Source organism: Somniosus microcephalus, unplaced genomic scaffold, assembly GCF_052327205.1.
Source record: "Somniosus microcephalus isolate GS21.2 unplaced genomic scaffold, FLI_Smic_1.0 unresolved_chr1, whole genome shotgun sequence".
Taxonomy (NCBI): Eukaryota; Metazoa; Chordata; class Chondrichthyes; order Squaliformes; family Somniosidae; genus Somniosus; species Somniosus microcephalus.
The window spans coordinates 9,296,852-9,321,412 of NW_028225179.1; the positions used below are offsets into that span (position 1 = coordinate 9,296,852).

General features: G+C 47.9%; 1 protein-coding gene across 1 annotated transcript; it reads left to right on the plus strand.

Annotated features, from left to right (window-relative positions):
* Positions 1-1,114: 1,114 nt before the first annotated feature.
* LOC147093403 (uncharacterized) lies at positions 1,115-23,488 on the plus strand. Its single transcript, XM_085974205.1, has 3 exons — positions 1,115-1,301; positions 1,386-2,427; positions 23,485-23,488. Exons 1-3 carry the CDS (start codon positions 1,115-1,117, stop codon positions 23,486-23,488), a joined length of 1,233 nt encoding a protein of 410 aa, XP_085830331.1.
* Positions 23,489-24,561: the final 1,073 nt, after the last annotated feature.

Consider the following 24,561-nt stretch of genomic DNA (forward strand, 5'->3'; position numbering starts at 1 on the left):
GGGAGCGCCACAGTGACGGAGGGGCAGTACTGAGGGAGCGCCGCACTGTCGGAGGGACGGTACTGAGGGAGCGCTGCACTGTCGGAGGGTCAGTACTGAGGGAGCGCCACTCTGTCAGAGGGACGGTACTGAGGGAGTGCCGCACTGTCGGAGGATGGTACTGAGGGAGCGCTGCTCTGTCGGAAGGATGGTACTGAGGGAGCGCTGCATTGTCGGAGGGTCAGTACTGAGGGAGCGCCGCACTGACGGAGGGTCAGTACTGAGGGAGCGCCGCAATGTCGGAGGGGCAGTACTGAGGGAGTGCCGCACTGTCGGATGGGCAGTACTGAGTGAGCGCGCGCTGTCGGAGGGGCAGTACTGAGGGAGCGCCACACTGTTGGAGTGGCAGTACTGAGGGAGCGTCTCGCTGTCGGAGGGGCAGTACTGACTGAGCACCTCGCTGTCGGAGGGGCATTACTGAGGGAGCGCAGCACTGTCGGAGGGGCAGTACTGAGGGAGCACCGCACTGTAGGAGGGGCAGTACTGAGGGTGCTCCACACTGTCAGAGGGTCAGTACTGAGGTAGCGCCGAACTGTCGGAGGGGCTGTACTGAGGGATTGCCGCACTGTCGGAGGGGCAGTACTGAGGGAGCGCTGTCCTGTCGGAGGGGCATTACTGAGGGAGCGCCGCACTGTCAGAGCGTCAGTACTGAGGGGGCACCGCACTGTCAGAGGGGCAGTACTGAGGGAGCGCCGCACTGTCAGAGGGCCGTCTTTCAGATAAGACATTCAGGTGGTCATAAAAGATCCCACTATTTCGAAGAAAGGCAGGAGAGTTATCCCCGGTGTCCTGGCCATTATTTATGATGCAAATTGGCTGTAGTGTTTCCCACATTACAACAGTGACTACACTTCAAAAAGCACTTCATTGGCTGTAAAACCGTTGCTCGTGAAAGGCGCTGTATAAAGACCAGTCTTTCTTTATTTTCTCTCCTGTATTTACATTAATTACTTATATAAACCTCTTTTACCGTCTCTTGCAAGGGGAGGAATTGCAGACGGGCAGCTTAATGCAAACTTCACACGAAGATCTGACAGAGTCACTCGATTCATCAGGACCTGAATATCATCGACATATGGAAGCAGAAAGCAGCAATCAGAATGCGGGCAAACTGCACACGTGTCTTGTGTGTGGACGTGGATTCAACCAAAGGTTCAGCCTGGGAAGGCACAAGTGTAACCAAAGCGAGGAGAATCCGTGCAAATGTCGGAAATGCGGGATGGGATTCAGTTGCCTCTCCGAGCTGGAGACTCATCAAGGCAGTCACTCCGTGAAATGGCCGTTCACCTGCTCCGTGTGTGGGAAGGGATTCACTCATTCAGGCTCCCTGCGGGCACACCAGCGAGTTCACACCGGAGAGAGGTCGTTCACCTGCTCCGTGTGCGGGAAGGGATTCAGTCATTCATTCTTCCTGCAGAATCACCAGCGAGTACACACCGGGGAGAGGCCGTTCACCTGCTCCGTGTGTGGGAAGGGATTCACTCATTCAGGCTCCCTGCGGGCACACCAGCGAGTACACACCAGGGAGTGGCCGTTCACCTGCTCCGTGTGTGGGAAGGGATTCACTCATTCAGGCTCCCTGCGGGCACATCAGCAAGTACACACCGGGGAGTGGCCGTTCACCTGCTCAGAGTGCGGGAAGGGATTCAGCCATTCTTCCACTCTGCGGGCGCACCAGCGAGTTCACACTGACGAGAGACCCTGTCAGTGTCCTGACTGTGAGAAGAGCTTTAAACGCGCCGAGGATGTAGCAAGGCATCAACGCATTCACACCGGGGAGAGGCCGTTCACCTGCTCCGTGTGCGGGAAGGGATTTGTCCAGTCCCACTCTCTGCTGGTACACGAACGTGGGCACACTGACGAGAGGCTGTTCTCCTGCTCCGAGTGCGGGAAAGGATTCACTCGTTCCGACTCTCTGCGGGAACACCAGCTGATTCACACTGACGAGAGGCCGTTCTCGTGCTCCGAATGCGGGAAAGGATTCACTCGTCCCTCCTCTCTGTGGGAACACCAGCTGGTTCACACTGACGAGAGGCCGTTCTCCTGCTCCGAGTGCGGGAAAGGATTCACTCGTCCCTCCTATCTGCGGGAACACCAGCTGGTTCACACTGACGAGAGGCCGTTCTCGTGCTCCGAGTGCGGGAAAGGATTCACTCGTCCCTTCTCTCTGCGGAAACACCAGCGAGTTCACACTGATGAGAGGCCGTTCTCGTGCTCCGAGTGCGGGAAAGGATTTGCTCGTCCCTCCTATCTGCGGGAACACCAGCTGGTTCACACTGACGAGAGGCCGTTCACCTGCTCCGAGTGCGGGAAAGGATTCACTCGTCCCTCCTATCTGCGGGAACACCAGCTGGTTCGCACTGACGAGGGGCCGCTCACCTGCTACGAGTGCGGGAAAGGATTCACTCGTCTCACCTCTCTGCGGGAACACCAGCTGGTTCACACTGATGAGAGGCCGTTCAAATGTTCCGACTGCGACAAGAGTTTCAAATGCTCCAAGGACCTGAAGAAGCATCAACGCATCCACACCGGGGAGAGGCCGTTCAGCTGCTCTCACTGCGGGAAGAGGTTTACGCATTCATCCGGTCTTCGGAAACACCAGTTCACCCACACCGGGAAGAGGCCGTTCCCCTGCTCAGTGTGTGAAAAGCGATTCAAAACTTCATCTCACCTACTGAACCACCAGCGAGCTCACACCTGATCGCACTGGTCCCATTCTGCTGTTAATCACATGAAGGACTATTCTGTGTTAATAATGGCAATTACGGGGTTGGGGGGGGATGGGGGGCGGTTTGTAGATTCTGATAATAACCCCAGTAACTAGGCTGGAGTTTAAGAGGGGTCAGCCTCAGCTCAGTGGGTGACACTCTCACCTCTAGAGTCAGAAGGTCGTGGGTTTGAGTCCCACTCTGGAGACTTAAGCACGTAATCTAGGCTGACACTCCAGGGCAGTACTGAGGGAGAGCTGCTCTGTCAGACGTGCCATACTATTTGCCTTCTTAACCGCCTGCTGCACCTGCATGCTTACCTTCAGCGACTGGTGCACAAGGACACCCAGGACTCATTGCACTTCCCCTTCTCCCAATCTATTGCCATTCAGATAATAATCTGTCTTCCTGTTTTCCCCACCAAAGTGGATAACCTCGCACTTATCCACATTATACTGCATCTGCCATGCTTCTGCCCAATCACCCAATCTGTTCAAATCATACTGGAGTTTCTCTGCATCCTCCTCACAGCACACCTGCCTACCCAGCTTTGTGTCATCTGCAAACTTGGAGATATTACATCTAGTTCCCTCGTCTAGATCATTTATATATATTGTGAATAGCTGGGGTCCTAGCACCGATCCCTGCGGTACCCCACTAGTCACTGCCTGCCACTCGGAAAAAGACCCATTTATTCCAACTCTTTGCTTCCTGTCTGCCAACCAGTTCTCTATCCAAGACAGTACCTTACCCCCAATTCCGTGGGCTTTTACTTTGCACGGTAATCTCTTATGCGGGACCTTATTGAAAGCCTTCTGAAAGTCCAAATACACCACATCCACTGGTTCTCCCTTATCTATTACATCCTCAAAAATTCCAGTAGATTAGTCAAGCATGATTTACCTTTTGTAAATCCATGTTGACTTTGTCCGATCCTGTCACTGTTTTCCAAATGCTCTGCTATTACATCTTTTATAATGGACTCTAGCATTTTCCCCACTATCGATGTCAGACTTACCGGTCTGTAATTCCACCCTTTCTCTCTCTACCTCCTTTTTTGAATAGTGGGGTAACATTAGCTACCCTCCAATCCATGGAAGCTGTTCCAGAGTCTATCGAATTTTGGAAGATGACCAGCAATGCATCTACTATTTCTAGGGCCACTTCCTTAAGTACACTAGGATGTAGATTATCAGGCCCTGGGGATTTATTGGCCTTCAATCCCGTCAATTTCCCCAGCACCATTTCCCTACAAATACTGATTTCATTCAGTTCCTCCCTCTCATTAGACCCTATGTTCCCCGACATCTCTGGGAGGTTATTTGTGTCCTCCGACAGAATCAAAGTATGTATTTAATCGGTCTGCCATTTCTTTGTTCCCCATTATAAATTCCCCTGATTCTGACTGCAAGGGACCTATGTTTGACTTCACCAATCTTTTTCTCTTCACCTATCTATAAAAGCTTTTACAGTCAGTTTTTAAGTTCCCTGCAAGCTTACTCTCATATTCTATTTTCCCCCTCTTAATTAATCCCTTTGTCCTCCTTTGTTGAATCCTTATCTGCTCCCAATCCTCAGGTTTGCTACTTTTTCTGGCCAAATTATATGTCCTCTCCTTGGATCTTATGCTATCCCTAATTTCCCTTTTTAGCTTTGGTTGAATCACCTTTTTTGTTTTATTTTTATGCCAAACAGGGATGAACAAATTCTGTAGTTCATCCATGCGATCTTTAAATGTTTGCCATTGCCTATCCACCATCAACCCTTTAAGTAACGTGCCCCAATCCATCCTAGCCAACTTGTGCCTCATACCATCGTAGTTTCCTTTATTTGAATTCCGGACCCTAGTCTCTGAGTCAACTACTTCACTCTCCATTTTAATGAAGAATTCTATCATATTATGATCGCTCCGCCCCAAGGGGCCTCGCACAACAAGATTGCTAATTAATCCTTTCTCATTACATAATACCCAATCTAAGATGGCCTGATCTCTAGTTGGTTCCTCGCCATATTGGTCCAGGAAACCATCCCGTATACACTCTAGGAATTCCTCCTCCACAGTATTGTTACTAATTTGGTTAGCCCAATCTATATATAGATTAAAGTCACCCATGATAACTGCTGTGCCCTTATTGCACGCATCTCTAGTTTCTCGTTTAATACCATCCACAACCTCAGCATTACTGTTTGGGGGTCTGTATACAACTCCCACTAATGTTTTCTGCCCCTTGGTATTTCTCAGCTCTGCCCATACAGATTCCACATCATCAGAGCTAATATCCTTCCTTACTATTGTGTTAATCTCTTTAACCAGCAACGCTACCCTACCTCCTTTTCCTTTTTTCCTGTCCTTCCTGATTATTGAATACCCCTGGATGTTGAATTCCCAGACTTGTTCATCCTGGAGCCATGTCTGCATAATCCCAATTATATCATATCCATTTGCATCAATTTGCACAGCTAATTGATCCACCTTATTACGAATGCTCCTCGCATTAAGACACAAAGCCTTCAGGCTTGATTTTTTTTAACACTCTTAGTCCTTTTAGAATTATTATTTACTGTGGCCCTGTTTGATTTACACCCTTGATTTCTCTGACTTCCACTTTTGCTCCTATCCTTGCTTCCCTTTCCTCTGTCTCCCTGCACAGGTTCCCAACCCCCTACCTCTTTCACCAAGATTTTGGTCACCTGTCCTAATATCTCTTATATGAGTCAGTGTTAAATTTGGTCTGATGGTGTTCCTGTGAACTGATTGGGACGTTTTTACTATGTTACATTGGATTACATAGGACATACGGCACAGAAACAGGCCATTCGACCCAACCAGTCCAAGCTCCACTCGAGCCTCCTCCCGTCATTCCTCATCTAAATCTATCAGCATAACCCTCTATTCCATTCTCCCTCATATGCTTGTCCAGCCTCCCCTTAAATTCAATAACAAAATACTGTGGATGCTGGAAATCTGAAATAACAACAGAAAATGCTGGAAATACTCAGCAGGCCAGGCAGCATCCATGGAGAGAGAAACAGAGTTAACGTTTCAGGTCTGGGACCCTTCATCAGAACTGATCAAGGGTCCCAGACCTGAAACGTTAACTCTGTTTCTCTTTCCATGGATGCTGCCTGGCCTGCTGAGTATTTCCAGCATTTTCTGTTGTAATCCCCTTAAATTCATCAGTGCTATTCGCTTCAACCACTCCCTGTGGTAGTGAGTTCCACATTCTCACCACTCTCTGGGTAAAGAAGTTCCTTCTGAATTCACTATTGGATTTCTTGGTGACTATCTTATATTGATGGCCTCTAGTTATACTCTTCCCCACAAGTGGGAACATTCTCTCGTTATCCACCTCTATTAGGTCACCCCACAGCCTTCTATTTTCAAGAGGAAAGAGACCCAGCCTGTTCATCCTTTCCTGATATGTATACCCTCGAATTTCTGGTATCATCCTTGTAAATATTCTCTGCACCTTCTCCAGTGCCTCTATATCCTTGTTATAATATGGCGACCAGAACTGTACGCAGTACTCGGGGTAAGTGTGGTCTAACCAAGGTTCGATACAGGTTTAGTATAACTTCCCTACTTTTCAATTCTATCCTTCTAGAAATAAACCCTAGTGCTTGGTTTGCTTTTTTTATGGCCTTGCTAACCTGTGTCGCAACTTTTAGTAATTTGTGTATTTGTACTCCGAGATCCCTTTGTTCATCTACCCCACCTCGACTCGCACCCTCCAAGTGATAAGTGACCTCCCCATTCTTCATACCAAAATCTAATACCTCACATTTATCTGTTTTGAACTTCATTTGCCAATTATATACCCATTCTGCAAGTTTATTAATGTCCTCCTGTAATTTGTAGCAGTCCTCATCAGTGTTGACTATTCCCCAAAGTTGGTGTCACCCGCAAATTTAGAAATGGTGTTTTTGATTCCAAAGTCTAAATCGTTAATATAAGTTGTGAACAACAGTGGACCCAGCACTGATCCTTGTGGAACACCACCACCCACCTTCTGCCACTGTCAACAGCCACCTTTTACCATTGATTTGTGAAATAAAGTCTATCAATCAGACGTCTCAATGTTTCCTGTTCCATGAGCTTGTTTCGGGGGTCTGGCTCAGCGACTATCCTGTAATCACACCAACAAGTCCCACTGGGCTGAACAATGGAGGAGAGGCATTGGAGGAGGATGGTGTGATCAACCGTGGTGAAGCTCGCAGACAGGTCGAGAAGGATGAAGAGAGATAGTCCACTGGTTACTGCCGCGGAGGATGTGATTCGTGACTTTTGTCGAGGGCCGTTTCATAGAATCATAGAAAGCTACAGCACGGAAGGAGACCATTCCGGTCCATCGTGTCCGCGCCGGCCAACAAAGAGTGATCCAGCCTATTCCCACTTCCCAGCTCTTGGTCCGTAGCCCTGCAGGTTAGAATATCCCAAGTGCACATCCAAGTACTTTTTAAATGTGGTTAGGGTTCCTGCCTCTACCACCCTTTCAGGCAATGAGTTCCAGTCCCCCACAACCCTCTGGGTGAAGACATTTCCCCTCAAATCCCCTCTAAACCTTCCACCAATTACTTGAAATCTGTGCCCCCTGGTTTTTGACTCCTCTGCTAAGGGAAATAGGTCCTTTCTATCCACTTTATCTGTGCCCCTCATAAATTTATACATCTCAATAAGGTCTCCCCTCAGCCTCCTCTGTTCCAAGTAAAACAAACCCAGCGTATCCAGTCTTTCCTCAGAGCTAAGATTCTCCACTCCCGGCAACATCCTTGTAAATCTCCTCTGTACCCTCTCTAGTGCAATCACATCCTTCCTGTAATGTGGTGACCAGAACTGCACTCTGTTCTCTAGCTGAGGCCTAACCAGTGTTTTATACAGTTGAAGCATACCCCCACCCCCTGCTCTTGTATTCTATGCCATGGCTAATAAAGGCAAGCATTCTGTAAGCCTTCTTAACCATCTTATCTACCTGGCCTGCTATCCTCAGAGATCTGTGGACATGCACTCCAAGGTCCTTTGCTTTTTGTGGTATAAATCAATGATTTGGATTTGAATGTAGGAAGTATGATTAACCTGATTGCATTTTTTGAGGAGGTAAGGAGGGTCGATGAGGGTAGTGCATTTGATGTAGTCTATATGGATTTTAGCAAGGCTTTTGATAAGGTCCTACATGGTAGACTGGTGAAGAAAATAAAAGCCCATGGGATCCAAGGCAAAGTGGCAAGTTGGATCCAAATTTGGCGCAAAGGCAGGAAACAAAGGGTAATGGTCGAAGGGTGTTTCTGTGTCTGGAAGGTTGTTTCCAGTGGGGTTCCACAGGGCTCAGTACTGGGTCCTTTGCTTTTTGTGGTATAAATCAATGATTTGGACTTGAATGTAGGAAGTATAATTAAGAAGTTTGCAGATGATGCAAAAGTTGGCCGTGTGGTTGATAATGAAGAAGAAAGCTGCAGACTGCAGGAAGATATCAATGGACTGGTCAGGTGGGCAGAACAGTGGCAAATGGAATTCAATCTGGAGAAGTGCGAGGTAATGCATTTGGGGAGGGCTAACAAGGCAAGGGAATACACTATAAATGGTAGGACACTGAGAAGTGCAGAAGATCAGAGGGACCTTGGAGTGCATGTCCACAGGTCCCTGAAGGTAGCAGGACAGGTAGATAAGGTGGTTAAGAAGACACACGGGATACTTGCCTTTATTAGCCGAGGCATCGAATATAAGCAGGGAGGTTATGCTTGAACTGTATAAAACACTAGTTAGGCCGCAGCTAGAACACTGCGTGCAGTTCTGGTCACCACATTACAGGGAGGATGTGATTGCACTAGAGGGGGTGCAGAGGAGATTTACGAGGATGTGGCCTGGGCTGGGGAATTTTAGCTATGAGGAAAGATTGGATAGGCTGGGGTTGTTTTCTTTGGAACAGAGGAGGCTGAGGGGAGACTTAACTGAGGTGTATAAAATGATGAGGGGCCTAGATAGAGTGCATAGGAAGGACCTATTTCCCTTAGCAGGGAGGTCAATAACCAGGGGGCACAGATTTAAAGTAATTGGTCGGAAGTTTAGAGGGGATTTGAGGAGAATTTTTTTCACCCAGAGGGTGGTGGGGGTCTGGAACTCACTGTCTGAAAGGGTGGTAGAGGGAGAGACCCTCATCACATTAAAAAGTACTTGGATATGCACTTGAAGTGCCGTAACCTACAAGGCTACGGACCAAGTGCTGGAAAGTGGGATTAGGGTGGATAGCTCTTTGTTGGCTGGCACAGACAAGATGGGCCGAATGGCCTCCTTCTGTGCTGTAAATTTCTATGATTCTATGATTATCCCATTCCCAAGCTGACTCTGTGTTAACACCTCGGACGAGCCGTCCCACAGGGTGACTCCCTCAACCTGTTCGATAGCAAAATACTGCAGATGCTGGAAATCCGAAATAACAACAGAAAATGCTGGAAAAACTCAGCAGGCAAGGCAACATCCGTGGAGAGAAATTAGAGTCGATGTTTCGGGTCGAAACCCTTTTTCAAAACTGGAAAGGAAATGAAATAGATCGAAAGGCAGGGCTGGGAGAGAACAAAAGAAGTGAAGAGACATTAAGAGGTTTCAAAACCAGACGAGATGGTGATAGTGGAGACAAAAGATGGCTCAGATTAGGTGTGAAATGTTCTGGCAGAATGAGAGGCAGCTGCCATGTGGGAGAGAGAAAAAAAAGGAAAGGTGGGGGGGAAGGGAGAAACCGCAAAGGCGTGGATAAAAAATATGAGTAAAAATCTAATAGGGGCCGAGGTTATGATCTGAAATTGTTGAACTCGATATTGAGTCCGGAAGTCTGCAAAGTGCCTAATCGGAAGATGAGGTGCTGTTCCTCGAGTTTACGTTGAGCTTCCGTGGAACAATGCAAGAGGCCAAGGACGGTGAGGTCCAAGTGGGAATGGAGTGGTGAATTAAAATGACAGGCGGCCAGAAGCTCGGGGTCACCCTTACGGACTGAACGGAGGTGTTCCGCAAAGCGGTCACCCAATCTGCGTTTGGTCTCCCCAATGTAGAGGAGACCGCATCGTGAGCAGCGAATACAGTATACTAGATTGCAAGAAGTACAAATAAATCGCTGTTTCACCTGGAAGGGGTGTTTGGGGCCCTGGACAGTGGGAAGGGGGGAGGTATAAGGGCAGGTATTGCATCTCCTGCACTTGCACGGGAAGGTGCCAGGCGAAGGGGAAGGTGTGCTGGGGGTGATAGAGGAGTGGACTAGGGTTTCTCAGAGGGAGCGGTCCATACGGAATGCTGAAAGGGGAGGGGAGAGGCAGATGCATTTGGTGGTGGGATCACTTTGGAGGTAGCAGAAATGGCGGAAGATGATCCATTGAATGTGGAGGCTGGTGGGGTGAAAGGTGAGGACAAGGGGAACCCTATCGTGGTGCCTCAACCTGTTCTCCCGGTTACAGAACCAGTTTGTCTCTCTCAGGAATGCGCAAGCCTCTGTTGTCTGGGCACCAACTCACTCGTGACCTCACACGTTGCAACAAGTCTGCTGCCTGAGCAGTTTGCTGTGTTATTAGGTCTGTGGGTCTCTTAGCAACCACCTCCCTTATCTAGGCAAAGGGCTCATCGCCTGACTTTGGGTGTTATCATTCAAAACTTCAGCATTCTCTGTCTTTTAGCTTCAATCTGTCTGTGTCCACCCAGTGACAACACTGAGCTCCTCCCTCCAACCACTGACACTCGCCCTCTTGCTGAGAAAGAAAGACTTGCATTTATATAGCGCCTTTCACAACCTCAGGACATCCCAGAGTGCTTTACAGCCAATGAAGAACCTCTGAAGTGTAGTCACTGTTGTAATGGAAACATGGCAGCCAATTGGTGCACAGCAAGCTCCCACAAACAGCAATGTGACAATGACCAGATAATCTATTTCAGTGATGTTGCTTGAGGGATATATATTGGCCCCAGGACTTGAATGTAGGAAGTATGATTAAGAAGTTTGCAGATGATGCAAAATTTGGCCGTGTGGTTGATAATGAAGAAGAAAGCTGCAGACTGCAGGAAGATATCAATGGACTGGTCAGGTGGGCAGAACAGTGGCAAATGGAATTCAATCCGGAGAAATGTGAGGTAATGCATTTGGGGAGGGCTAACAAGGCAAGGGAATACACATTAAATGGTAGGACACTGAGAAGTGCAGGGGATCAGAGGGACCTTGGAGTGAATGTCCACAGATCCCTGAAGGTAGCAGGACAGGTAGATAAGGAGATTAAGAAGGCACACGGGATACTTGCCTTTATTAGCTGAGGCATAGAATATAAGAGCAGGGAGGTTATGCTTGAACTGTATAAAACACTAGTTAGGCCACAGCTAGAACACTGCGTGCAGTTCTGGTCACCACATTACAGGAAGGATGTGATTGCACTAGAGGGGGTGCAGAGGAGATTTACGAGGATGTTGCCTGGTCTGGGGAATCTTAGCTATAATCAGAGATGGCTGGGGTTGTTTTCTTTGGAACGGAGGAGGCTAAGGGGAGACCTAATTGAGGTGTATAAAATTATGAGGGACCTAGATAGAGTGGATAGGAAGGACCTATTTCCCTTAGCAGAAGGGTCAATAACCAGGGGGCACAGATTTAAAGTAATTGGACGGAGGTTTAGAGGGGATTTGAGGAGAAATGTTTTTCACCCAGAGAATGGTGGGGGTCTGGAACTCACTGCCTGAAAGGGTGGTAGAGGCAGAAACCCTCATCACATTTAAATAGTACTTGGATATGCACTTGAAGTGCTGTAACCTGCAAGACTACGGACCAAGTGCTGGAAAGTGGGATTAGGGTGGATAGCTCTTTGTCGGCCAGCACGGACAAGATGGGCCGAATGGTCTCCTTCTGTGCTGTAAATTTCTATGATTCTATGATTCATTGATCATCCCATTCCCAAGCTGACTCTGTGTTAACACCTCGGACGAGCCGTCCCAAGTAGGGAGACTCCTTCAACCTGTTCGATAGCAAAATACTGCAGATGCTGGAAATCCGAAATAACAACAGAAAATGCTGGAAAAACTCAGCAGGCAAGGCAACATCCGTGGAGAGAAATTAGAGTCGATGTTTCGGGTCGAAACCCTTTTTCAAAACTGGAAAGGAAATGAAATAGATCGAAAGGCAGGGCTGGGACAGAACAAAAGAAGTGAAGAGACATTAAGAGGTTTCAAAACGAGACGAGATGGTGACAGTGGAGACAAAAGATGGCTCAGATTAGGTGTGAAATGTTCTGGCAGAATGAGAGGCAGCTGCCATGTGGGAGAGAGAAAGGAAAGGAAAGGGGGGGAAGGGAGAAACCGCAAAGGGGTGGATAAAAAATATGAGTAAAAATGTAATAGGGGCCGAGGTTATGATCTGAAATTGTTGAACTTGAGTCCAGAAGGCTGCAAAGTGCCTAATCAGAAGATGAGGTGCTGTTCCTCGAGTTTAAGTTGAGCTTCCGTGGAACAATGCAAGAGGCCAAGGACGGTGAGGTCCGAGTGGGAATGGAGCGGTGAATTAAAATGACAGGCGACCGGAAGCTCGGGGTCACCCTTACGGACTGAATGGAAGTGTTCCGCAAAGCGGTCAACCAATCTGCGTTTGGTCTCCCCAATGTAGAGGAGACTGCATCGTGAGCAGCGAGTACAGTATACTAGATTGTAAGAAGTACAAGTAAATCGCTGTTTCACCTGGAAGGGGTGTTTGGGGCCCTGGACAGTGGGAAGGGGGGAGGTATAGGGGCAGGTGTTACATCTCCTGCACTTGCACGGGAAGGTGCCAGGCGAAGGGGAAGGTGTGCTGGGGGTGATAGAGGAGTGGACTAGGGTTTCTCAGAGGGAGCGGTCCATACGGAATGCTGAAAGGGGAGGGGAGAGGCAGATGCGTTTGGTGGTGGGATCACTTTGGAGGTAGCAGAAATGGCGGAGGATGATCCATTGAATGTGGAGGCTGGTGGGGTGAAAGGTGAGGACAAGGGGAACCCTATCGTGGTGCCTCAACCTGTTCTCCCGGTTACACAACCAGTTTGTCTCTCTCAGGAATGCGCAAGCCTCTGTTGTCTGGGCACCAACTCACTCGTGACCTCACATGTTGCAACAAGTCTGCTGCCTGAACAGTTTGCTGTGTTATTAGGTCTGTGGGTCTCTTAGCAACCACCTCCCTTATCTAGGCAAAGGGCTCATCTCCTGACATTGGGTGTTATCATTCCAAACTTCAGCATTCTCTGTCTTTTAGCTTCAATCTGTCTGTGTCCACCCAGTGACAACACTGAGCTCCTCCCTCCAACCACTGACACTCGCCCTCTTGCTGAGAAAGAAAGACTTGCATTTATATAGCGCCTTTCACAACCTCAGGACATCCCAGAGCGCTTTACAGCCAATGAAGAACCTCTGAAGTGTAGTCACTGTTGTAATGGAAACATGGCAGCCAATTGGTGCACAGCAAGCTCCCACAAACAGCAACGTGACAATGACCAGATAATCTATTTCAGTGATGTTGATTGAGGGATAAATATTGGCCCCAGGACTTGAATGTAGGAAGTATGATTAAGAAGTTTGCAGACGATGCAAAAGTTGGCCGTGTGGTTGATAATGAAGAAGAAAGCTGCAGACTGCAGGAAGATATCAATGGACTGGTCAGGTGGGCAGAACAGTGGCAAATGGAATTCAATCCGGAGAAGTGTGAGGTAATACATTTGGGGAGGGCTATCAAGGCAAGGGAATACATTATAAATGGTAGGACACTGAGAAGTGCAGAGGATCAGAGGGACCTTGGAGTGCATGTCCACAGGTCCCTAAAGGTAGCAGGACAGGTAGATAAGGAGATTAAGAAGACACACGGGATACTTGCCTTTATTAGCCGAGGCATAGAATATAAGAGCAGGGAGGTTATGCTTGAACTGTATAAAACACTAGTTAGGCCTCAGCTAGAACACTGCGTGCAGTTCTGGTCACCACATTACAGGAAGAATGTGATTGCACTAGAGGGGGTACAGAGGAGATTTACGAGGATGTTGCCTGGTCTGGGGAATTTTAGTTATAAGCAGAGATGGCTGGGGTTGTTTTCTTTGGAACGGAGGAGGCTAAGGGGAGACCTAATTGAGGTGTATAAAATTATGAGGGGCCTAGATAGAGTGGATAGGAAGGACCTATTTCCCTTAGCAGAAGGGTCAATAACCAGGGGGCACAGATTTAATGTAATTGGACGGAGGTTTAGAGGGGATTTGAGGAGAAATGTTTTTCACCCAGAGAATGGTGGGGGTCTGGAACTCACTGCCTGACAGGGTGGTCGAGGCAGAAACCCTCATCACATTTAAAAAGTACTTGGATATGCACTTGAAGTGCTGTAACCTGCAAGACTACGGACCAAGTGCTGGAAAGTGGGATTAGGGTAGATAGCTCTTTGTCGGCCGGCACGGACAAGATGGGCCGAATGGTCTCCTTCTGTGCTGTACGGTGGCATAGTGGTTAGCACTGTTGCCTCACAGCGCCAGGGACCCGGGTTCGAATCCGGCCTCGGGTGACTGTCTGTGTGGAGTTTGCACATTCTCCCCGTGTTTGCGTGGGTTTCCTCCGGGTTCTCCGGTTTCCTCCCACAGTCCAAAGATGTGTGGGTTAGGTTGATTGGCTATGATAAATTGACCCTTAGTGTTAGGGGGATTAAATACGTGGGGATAGGGTGGGATATGTGTTGGTGTAGGGGTTACGGGGATCGGGTGGGATATGTGTCGGTGCAGGCTCGATGGGCCGAAATGGCCTCTATCTGCATTGTGGGGTTTCTGTGATTCTGTGATTCTATGATTCATTGATCATCCCATTCTGCCTCTGTGTTAACACCTCAGACGAGCCGTCCCACGTAGGCTGACTCCCTCAACCTGTTCTCCTGGTTACAGAACCAGTTTGTCTCTCTCAGGAATGCCCAAGGCTCTGTTGTCTGGGCACCAACTCACTCGTGACCTCACATGTTGTCAACAAGTCTGCTGTCTGAGCAGTTTGCAGTGTTATTAGGTCTGTGGGTCTCTTAGCAACCACCTCCCTTATCTAGGCAAAGGGCTCATCTCCTGACTTTGGGTGTTATCATTCCAAACTTCAGCATTCTCTGTCTTTTAGCTTCAATCTGTCTGTGTCCACCCAGTGACGACACTGAGCTCCTCCCTCCAACCACTGACACTCGCCCTCTTGCTGAGAAAGAAAGACTTGCATTTATATAGCGCCTTTCACAACCTCAGGATGTCCCAGAGCGCTTTATAGCCAATGAAGAACTTCTGAAGTGTAGTTACTGTTGTAATGTAGGAAATGCAGCAGCCAATTGGCGCACAGCAAGCTCCCACAAACAGCAATGTGACAATGACCAGATAATCTATTTCAGTGATGTTGATTGAGGGATAAATATTGGCCCCAGGACACCGGGGAGAACTCCCCTGCTCTTCTTCAATGTAGTGCCATGGGATCTTTTACATCCACCTGAAAGAGCAGACGAGGGCCTCGGTTTAACATCTCATCTGAAAGACGGCACCTCTGACAGTGCAGCACTCTCTCAGTACTGGAGTGTCAGCCTAGATTTTTATGCTCAAGTCTCTGGACTGGGACTTGAACCCATGACCTTCTGACTCAGAGGTGAGAGTGCTGCCCACTGAGCTAAAGTGCCTGGAGCTAAGCCAGCTGGGATACTTGACATAGGATAACATCGGATATACGGCACAGAAACAGGCCATTCGGCCCAACCAGTCCATGCCGGTGTTTATGCTCCACTCGAGCCTCCTCCCGTCTTTCCTCATCTAAATCTATCAGCATAACCCTCGATTCCCTTCTCCCTCATATGCTTGTCTAGCCTCCCCTTAAATGCATCGATACTATTCGCTTCAACCACTCCCTGTGGCAGCGAGTTCCACATTCTCACCACTCTCTGGGTAAAGAAGTTTCTTCTGAATTCCCTATTGGATTTCTTGGTGACTATCTTATATTGAGGCCTCTAGTTATGCTCTTCCCCACAAGTGGAAACATTCTCTCTGTATCCACTCTATCAAAATGTTTCATAATCTTAAAGACCTCTATTAGGTCACCCCTCAGCCTTCTTTTTTCAAGAGAAAAGAGACCCAGCCTGTTCATCCTTTCCTGATATGTATACCCTCGCATTTCTGGTATCATCCTTGTAAATCTTCCCTGCACCCTCTCCAGTGCCTCTATATCCTTTTTATAATATGGTGACCAGAACTGTACGCAGTACTCTAAGTGTGGTCTAACTAAGGTTCGATACCGGTTTAGCATAACTTCACTACTTTTCAGTTCTATACCTCGAGAAATAAACCCTAGTGCTTGGTTTGCTTTTTTTATGGCCTTGCTAACCTGTGTCGCAACTTTTAGTGATTTGTGTATTTGTACTCCGAGATCCCTTTGTTCCTCTACCCCACCTAGACTTGCACCCTCCAAGTGATGTGACCTCCCCATTCTTCCTACCAAAATGTAATACCTCACATTTATCTGTTCAGCCTTGGTCAATCTGCAAAAACTCTGAAATGTTTAATAATGAAATCAGGGAGTCAAAAAGCTCAGGTGAGGCAGTTTAAAAAGACAGAAAACATTAGTGGGAGTGGTATATAGACCGCCAAACAGTAATGGCATTAAACGGGAAATTAGAGAAGCGTGCAATAAGGGCACAGCAGTTATCATGGGTGACTTTAATCTACATATAGATTGGGGTAACCAAATTAGTAACAATACTGTGGAGGAGGAATTAACATAGAAACATAGAAGATAGGAGCAGGAGTAGGCCATTCGGCCCCTCGAGCCTGCTCCGCCATTCAATGAGATCATGGCTGATCATCCAAATTCAGTACCCTATCCCTGCCTTCTCCCCATATCCCTTTAGCCTTAAGAAACATATCCAACTCCTTCTTGAATATATTTAATGAATTGGCCTGCACTGCCTTCTGTGGTAGAGAATTCCACAGGTTCACCACTCTCTGGGTGAAGAAATTCCTCCTCATCTCAGTCCTAAATGGCTTACTGCTTGTCCTTAGACTATGACCCCTAGTTCTGGACTCCCCGACCATCGGGAACATCCTTCCTGCAAAGGTCCCGGCAGACTGGAAAACTGCTAATGTAACACCCTTATTTAAAAAGGGCAGTAGACAGAAGGCTGGAAACTATAGACCAGTTAGCCTAACATCTGTGGTAGGTAAAACTTTGGAGTCCATTATTAAGGAGACAGTAACAGGACATTTGGATAATCATAATTTAATCGGACAAAGTCAGCATGGTTTTATGAAGGGGAAGTCATGTTTGACAAATTTGCTGGAGTTCTTTGAGGAAGTAACGTATAGGGTGGATAAAGGGGAACCAGTGGACGTAGTGTATTTAGACTTCCAAAAGACATTTGACAAGGTGCCACACAAAAGATTATTGCTTAAGATAAAAAAAATCACAGGATTGGGGGTAATATTCTGGCATGAATAGAGGATTGGCTATCTAACAGAAGGCAGAGAGTTGGGATAAATGGTTCATTCTCAGACTGGCAATCAGTAACTAGTGGTGTTCCGCAGGGGTCAGTGCTGGGTCCCCAACTCTTTACAATCGATATTAACGATTTGGAGGAGGGGACCGAGTGTAACATATCAAAGTTTGCAGATGATACTAAGATGGGAGGGAAAGTAGTGAGTGAGGAGGACATAAAAAACCTGCAAGGGGACATAGACAGGCTAAGTAAGTGGGCAGAGATTTGGCAGATGGAATACAATACTGGAAAGTGTGAGGTTATGCACTTTGGCAGGAAAAATCGTAGAGCAAGTTATTATCTTAATGGCAAGAAACTGGAAAGTACTGAAGCACAAAGGAATCTGGGGGTCCTGGTGCACGAAACTCAAAAGGTTAGTATGCAGGTGCAGCAAGTGATTAAGAAGGCCAATGGAATGTTGGCTTTCATTGCTAGGTGGATAGAATATAAAAATAGGGAGGTATTGCTTCAGTTGTACGAGGTATTGGTGAGACCGCACCTGGAATACTGCGTACAGTTTTGGTGTCCATACTTAAGAAAGGACATACTTGCTCTCGAGTCAGTGCAAAGAAGGTTCACTCGGTTAATCCCGGGGATGAGGGGATGGACATATGAGGAGAGGTTGAGTAGATTGGGACTCTACTCATTGGAGTTCAGAAGAATGAGAGGCGATCTTATTGAAACATATAAGATTGTGAAGGGGTTGGATCGGGTGGATGCGGGGAAGATGTTCCCGATGATGGGTGAAACTAGAACTAGGGGGCATAGTCTTAGAATAAGGGGCTGCTCTTTCAAAACTGAGATGAGGAGGAACTACTTCACTCAGAGGGTGGTAGGTCCATGGAATATGCTGCCCCAAAAAGCTGTAGAAGCTACATCATTACATAAATTTAAAACAGAAAGAGACAGTTTCCTAGAAGTAAAGGGAATTAAGGGTTACGGGGAGCGGGCAGGAATTTGGACATGAGTCTAGGTTCGGATCGGTCATGGCCCTGTGGGTAGCGGAGTGGGCCCAGGGGCCGTGTAGCCTGATCCTGCTCCTATTTCGTGTGTCCAATTCTGTTAGATTCAGGAGATGGTTCTGTGATAGAGGATTGGCGGTTAGGATCAGATCAGCCATGATCTTATTGAATGGTGGAGCAGGCTCGAGGGGCCGATTGGCCTACTCCTGCTCCTATTTCTTATGTTCTTATGTTCTTATGTTCTTATGTAGTCTGTCCAGGCCTGACAGAATTTTACAGGTTTCGATGAGAGCCCCTCTCAATCTTCTAAACTCCAGTGTGTACAAGCCCAATCGACCCAGTCTCTCCTCATACGTCATTCCTGCCATCCCAGGTATCAGCCTGGTGAATCTACGCTGCACTTCTTCCATGGCAAGAACATCCTTCCTCAGATAAGGCGACCAAAACTGCACACAATACTCAAGATGTGGTCTCACCAAGGCTCTGTACAACTGCAGCAAGACATCCTTGTTCCTGTACTCGAAACCTCTTGTTATGAAGGCCAACATACCATTTGCCTTCTTAACCGCCCGCTGCATCTGCATGCTTACCTTCAGCGACTGGTGCACAAGAACACCCAGGTCTCTTTGCACCTCCCCTTCTCCCAAGCTATTGCCATTCAAATAATAATCTTCCTTCCTGTTTTTGCCACCAAAGTGGATAACCACACATTTATCCACATTATAGTGCATTTGCCATGTTTCTGCCCAATCACCCAACCTGTCCAAATCGTACTGGAGTTTCATGACATCCTCCTCACAGCATACCCTCCCACCCAGCTTTGTGTCGTCTGCAAATTTGGAGATACTACATCCAATTCCCTCGTCCAGATCATTAATATACATTGTGAACAGCTGGGGTCCTAGGACCGATCCTTGCGGTACCCCACTAGTCACTGCCTGCCACTCGGAAAATGGCCCGTTTATTCCAACTCCTTGCTTTCTATCTGCCAACCAGTTCTCTATTCAAGTCAATACCTTGCCCCAGTCCCATGTGCCATAATTTTGCACGCTAATCTCTTATGTGGGACCTTATCGAAAGCCTTCTGAAAGTCCAAATACACCACATCCACTGGTTCTCCCTTATCTATTTTACCAGTTACATCCTCAAAAAATTCCAGTAGATTAGTCAAGCACGATTTACCTTTTGTAAATCCATGTTGACTTTGTCCGATCCTGTCACTGTTTTCCAAGTGCTCTGCTATTACATCTTTTATAATGGACTCTAGCATTTTCCCCACTACCGATGCCAGGCTTACCGGTCTATAATTCCCCGCTTTTTCTCTACCACCTTTTTTGAATAGTGGGGTAACATTAGCTACCCTCCAATCCATGGGTACTGTTCCAGAGTCTATCGAGTTCTGGAAGATGACCAGCAATGCATCTACTATCTCCAGGGCCACTTCCTTAAGTACCCTAGGATGTAGATTATCAGGCCCTGGGGAGTTATTGGCCTTCAATCCCGTCAACTTCCCCAACTCCATTTCCCTCCAAATACTGATTTCTTTCAGTTCCTCCCTCTCATTAGTCCCTATGTTCCCCGACATCTCTGGGAGGTTATTTGTGTCCTCCTTTGTGAAGACAGAACCAAAATATGTATTTTATTGGTCTGCCATTTCTTTGTTCCCCATTATAAATTCCCCTGATTCTGACTGTGATGCGCTATCGATTCTAATAAAAGGCCGAGTAGAGTTCAGAACAACAGGCTTTTATTAACTACTGAATGCAACTACAAACAGATCAGGACTATGCCTCTAGTGGACGACCGAATGGCAGAGAGCTGCCGTGCAGCCGTCCTTATACCAGGTAGCCAAGGGCGGAGTCAGCTGAGGCATAGTCAGGTATAACAGTGAAACAAGAGTGAACGACAACAACAACAACAACAACAACAATAGTGAACACAGTGAACGACAGTGGTTTACCACATTCACCCCTCGTTTAAAATTAAGTCCGGCGGGGTGAAGTGTATCAAAAGTTCGAGTAGGTGAGTCTGTCGGGCGGCCTCGTCTGCCGTTGAGATCTTCATGGCGACGGTTGAGATGGTACAGCTTCCAACGACGCATCTTGAACGGGATCGAGCACCGGCGTCTCGTCCCCTTTGGTGTTGGGTGGGCGAGTGGACTCCGGCGGGTCCTGGGGTCGCGGCATGCCGTCTACGGGGGTGGAATGGACAGGGGTGAGAATTGGGTCTACTGAATTTTGGGCCGTGTCAAAGGGGGTCGTGGTGGAGGGCAATGGTGACGGGTCAGTGGACCCCGAGGGTGCCAGATCTCTAATGGAGACTGTATCCTCCCGCCCGTCCAAGTATGCCACGTAGGCGTACTGGGGGTTGGCATGGAGGAGGTGAACCTTCTCTACCAGGGGAGCCATTTTGTGGGACCTTACATGCTTCCTCAGCAGGACGGGCCCTGGGGACATCAGCCAGTGTGGTAGTGAGGTACCGGATGTGGACCTCCGGTGAAAAATGAACATTCGCTCATGGGTGGCGTTGGTGGCAGTACACAGCAGTGACCGGATGGAGTGGAGCGCATCAGGTAGGACATCCTGCCAACGGGAGTTCGGAAGGCCCCTAGATTTTAAGGCTAGGAGGGCCGCCTTCCAGACCGTCGCATTCTCTCATTCAACCTGTCCGTTCCCCCGGGGGTTGTAGCTGGTGGTCCGGCTTGAGGCAATACCTCTCATGAGCAGGTACTGACGGAGTTCGTCGCTCATGAAGGACGAGCCCCGGTCGCTATGAATATAGCTGGGAAAACCGAACAAAGCAAAGAGGTTGTGCAGGCATTTAATGACCGTAGCGGTGGTCATGTCCGGGCAGGGGATGGCGAAAGGGAAATGGGAGTACTCATCAACTATGTTGAGGAAGTACACATTACGGTCAGAGGAGGGGAGGGGCCCTTTAAAGTCGACACTCAGGCGCTCAAAGGGGCGGATGGCCTTGATCAGGTTTGCTCTGTCAGGCATATAGAAGCGCGGCTTGCACTCTCCACAGACTGGGCAGCTCCTGGTCATGGTCCTGACCTCCTCGATGGAGTAAGGCAGGTTGCGGGCCTTGATGAAGTGGAAGAACCTGGTGACCCCCGGGTGGCAGAGGTCATTGTGGAGGCCCCGTAGTCTATCGATCTGCGCATTCGCGCATGTGCCTCGCGATAGAGCATCTGAGGGTTCGTTGAGTTTCCCGGGCCGGTACAAGATGTCATAATTGCAGGTGGAAAGTTCAATTCTCCACCTCAAAATCTTGTCATTTTTGATTTTGCCCCTCTGCTTATTATTGAACATGAAAGCGACTGAACGCTGGTCAGTAAGCAGGGTAAATCATTTTCCAGCCAGGTAGTGCCGCCAGTGGCGCACCGCCTCCACAATGGCCTGGGCCTCCTTTTCCACAGAGGAGTGTCTGAGTTCGGAGCCCTGGAGGGTTTGTGAAAAGAAGGCCACGGGTCTTCCCGCCTGGTTAAGGGTAGCGGCCAGGGCAAAGTCGGATGCATCGTTCTCCACCTGGAAGGGGATGGACTCGTCCACCGAGTGCATGGTGGCCTTGGCAATGTCATCTTTTATACGGCGAAAGGCTGAGCGGGCCTCCGCCGTCAGGGGAAAGGAAGTGGACTTGATAAGTGGACGGGCTTTGTCCGCATAATGAGGGACCCGCTGGGCGTAATAGGAAAAGAAGCCCAGGCACCTTTTGAGGGCCTTGAGACAGTGGGGCAGGGGAAGTTCCATCAGGGGGCGCATCCAGTCAGGGTCAGAACCGATGACTCCGTGTTCCACCACGCAGCCAAGGATAGCGAGGCAGGTTGTGCGGAATATGCACTTTTCCTTGTTGTACGTGAGGTTTAGGAGTTGGGCCGTGCGAAGGAACTTATCGAGGTTGGCGTCATGGTCCTGCAGGTCATGGCCGCAGATGGTCACGTTGTCCAGGTAGGGAAACGTGGCCTGTAACGCATTCTCGTTGACCATCCGGTCCATCTCCCTCTGGAAGACGGAGACACCATTGGTGACACCGAAAAGAACCCTGAGGAAGTGAAAAAGACGGCCGTTTGCCTCGAAAGCTGTGTACTGGCGGTCCTCAGGGCGGATAGGGATTTGGTGGTATGCTGCCTTGAGGTCAATGGTCGAGAAAACACGATATTGCGCTATCTTATTAACCATGTCGGCTATGCGGGGGAGAGGGTATGCGTCCAACTGGGTGTACTTGTTGATTGTCTGGCTGTAGTCGATGACCAGGCGCTGCTTGTTGCCGGTCTTAACGACTACCACCTGAGCTCGCCAGGGGCTGGTACTACCCTCAATAATCCCCTCCTTCAGGAGCCGCGTCACCTCAGATCTTATAAAGGATCTGTCCCCGGGCTGTTGTTTGCGGGACCCCAGGAGATGTCTTGCGTAAACATAGTTGACCGGGCGTGCATATTGTTCCTTTAAAATGTCGATAGCCCCCTGGTAGCTCGTAGCGTCCCGGATAAGGGCAAAAGCTCGGTGGTTTACTTTCGAATTCAGCACCCTGAGCTTGTCGGCGTCGGTCTCGCTGGATGCAGCCAGAAAAGACTCAAAACAGTTCAACCAGTGTGAGAACTTAGCAGGCGAGTCCGGTTCTTGCGGGTCGAGTTCCAGGCACTTGATCTTAAGTATCTGCAGCATCGTTATTTTTATTTTTTTTGTCAGTAGTTAATAAAATTGATGCGCTATCGATTCTAATAAAAGGCTGAGTAGAGTTCAGAACAACAGGCTTTTATTAACTACTGAATGCAACTACAAACAGATCAGGACTATGCCTCTAGTGGACGACCGAATGGCAGAGAGCTGCCGTGCAGCCGTCCTTATACCAGGTAGCCAAGGGCGGAGTCAGCTGAGGCATAGTCAGGTATAACAGTGAAACAAGAGTGAACGACAACAATAACAACAACAACAACAATAGTGAACACAGTGAACGACAGTGGTTTACCACAGACTGCAAGGGACCTACGCTTGACTTCACCAATCTTTCTCTCTTCACATCTCTATAAAAGCTTTTACGGTCAGTTTCTATGTTCCCTGCAAGCTTACTCTCATAATCTCTGTTCCCCCTCTTAATTAATCCCTTTGTCCGTCTTTGCTGAATCCTAAACTGCTCCCAATCCTCAGGTTTGCAGCTTTTTTTGGCCAATTTATATGTCCTCTCTTTGGATCTTATGTTATCCCTAATTTCCCTTGTTAGCCATGGTTGAGTCACCTTTTTTGATTTATTTTTGTGCCAAACTGTGTTAAACAAATTTTGTAGCTGATCCATGTGATCTTTGAATGTTTGCCATTGCCTATCCACCATCATCCCTTTGAGTGACATCACCCAATCAATCCTACCCAACTCGCGTCTCTTACCATCATAGTTCCCTTTATTTAAATTCAGGACCTTAGTCTCTGAGTCAACTACTTCACTCTCCATTCCTGGAGTTTATACGGGATGGTTTCTTGGACCAATATGTCGAGGAACAAACTAGAGATCAGGCCATCTTAGATTGGGTGTTATGTAATGAGAAAGGATTAATTAGCAATCTTGTGCGAGGCCCCTTGGGTCGGAGAGATCATAATATGATAGAATTCTTCATTAAGATGGAGAGTGAAATAGTTGACTCAGAGACTAGGGACCTGAATTTAAATAAAGGAGACTACGATGGTATGAGGTGCGAGTTGGGTAGGATTGATTGGGGAATGTCACTCAAAGGGTTGACGGTGGATGGGCAATGGCAAACATTCAAAGATCGCATGAACTACGGAATTTGTTCATCCCAGTTTGGCATAAAAATAAAACAAAAAAGGTGACTCAACCGTGGCTAACAAGGGAAATTAGGGATAGCATAAGATCCACGGAGAGGACATATAAATTGGCCAGAAAAAGCAGTAAACCTGAGGATTGGGAGCAGTTTAGGATCCAACAAAGGAGGACAAAGGGATTAATAAAGAGGGGGAAAATAGAGTATGAGAGTAAGCTTGCAGGTAACATAAAAACTGAGTGTAAAAGCTTTTATAGATATGTGAAGAGAGAAAGATTGGTGAAGTCAAGCATAGGTCCCTTGCAGTCAGAATCAGGGGAATTTATAATGGGGAACAAAGAAATGGCAGACCAATTAAATACATACTTTGGTTCTGTCTTCACAAAGGAGGACACAAATAACCCCCCAAAGATGTCAGGGAACATAGGGTCCAATGAAAGGGAGGAACTGATAGAAATCAGTATTTGTAGGGAAATGGTGTTAGGTAAATTGATGGGATTGAGGGCCGATAAATCCCCAGGGCCTGATAATCTACATCCTAGGGTACTTAAGGAAGTGGCCCTAGAAATAGTAGATGCATTGCTGGT

Bases quoted from the DNA above. Each gene is read 5' to 3' on its own strand.
- LOC147093403 (XM_085974205.1), top strand. From the start codon at position 1,115: ATGGAAGCAGAAAGCAGCAATCAGAATGCGGGCAAACTGCACACGTGT. The intron at 1,302-1,385 runs GTCACTCCGTGA...CACACCAGCGAG, and splicing joins GCTGGAGACTCATCAAGGCA to TTCACACCGGAGAGAGGTCG.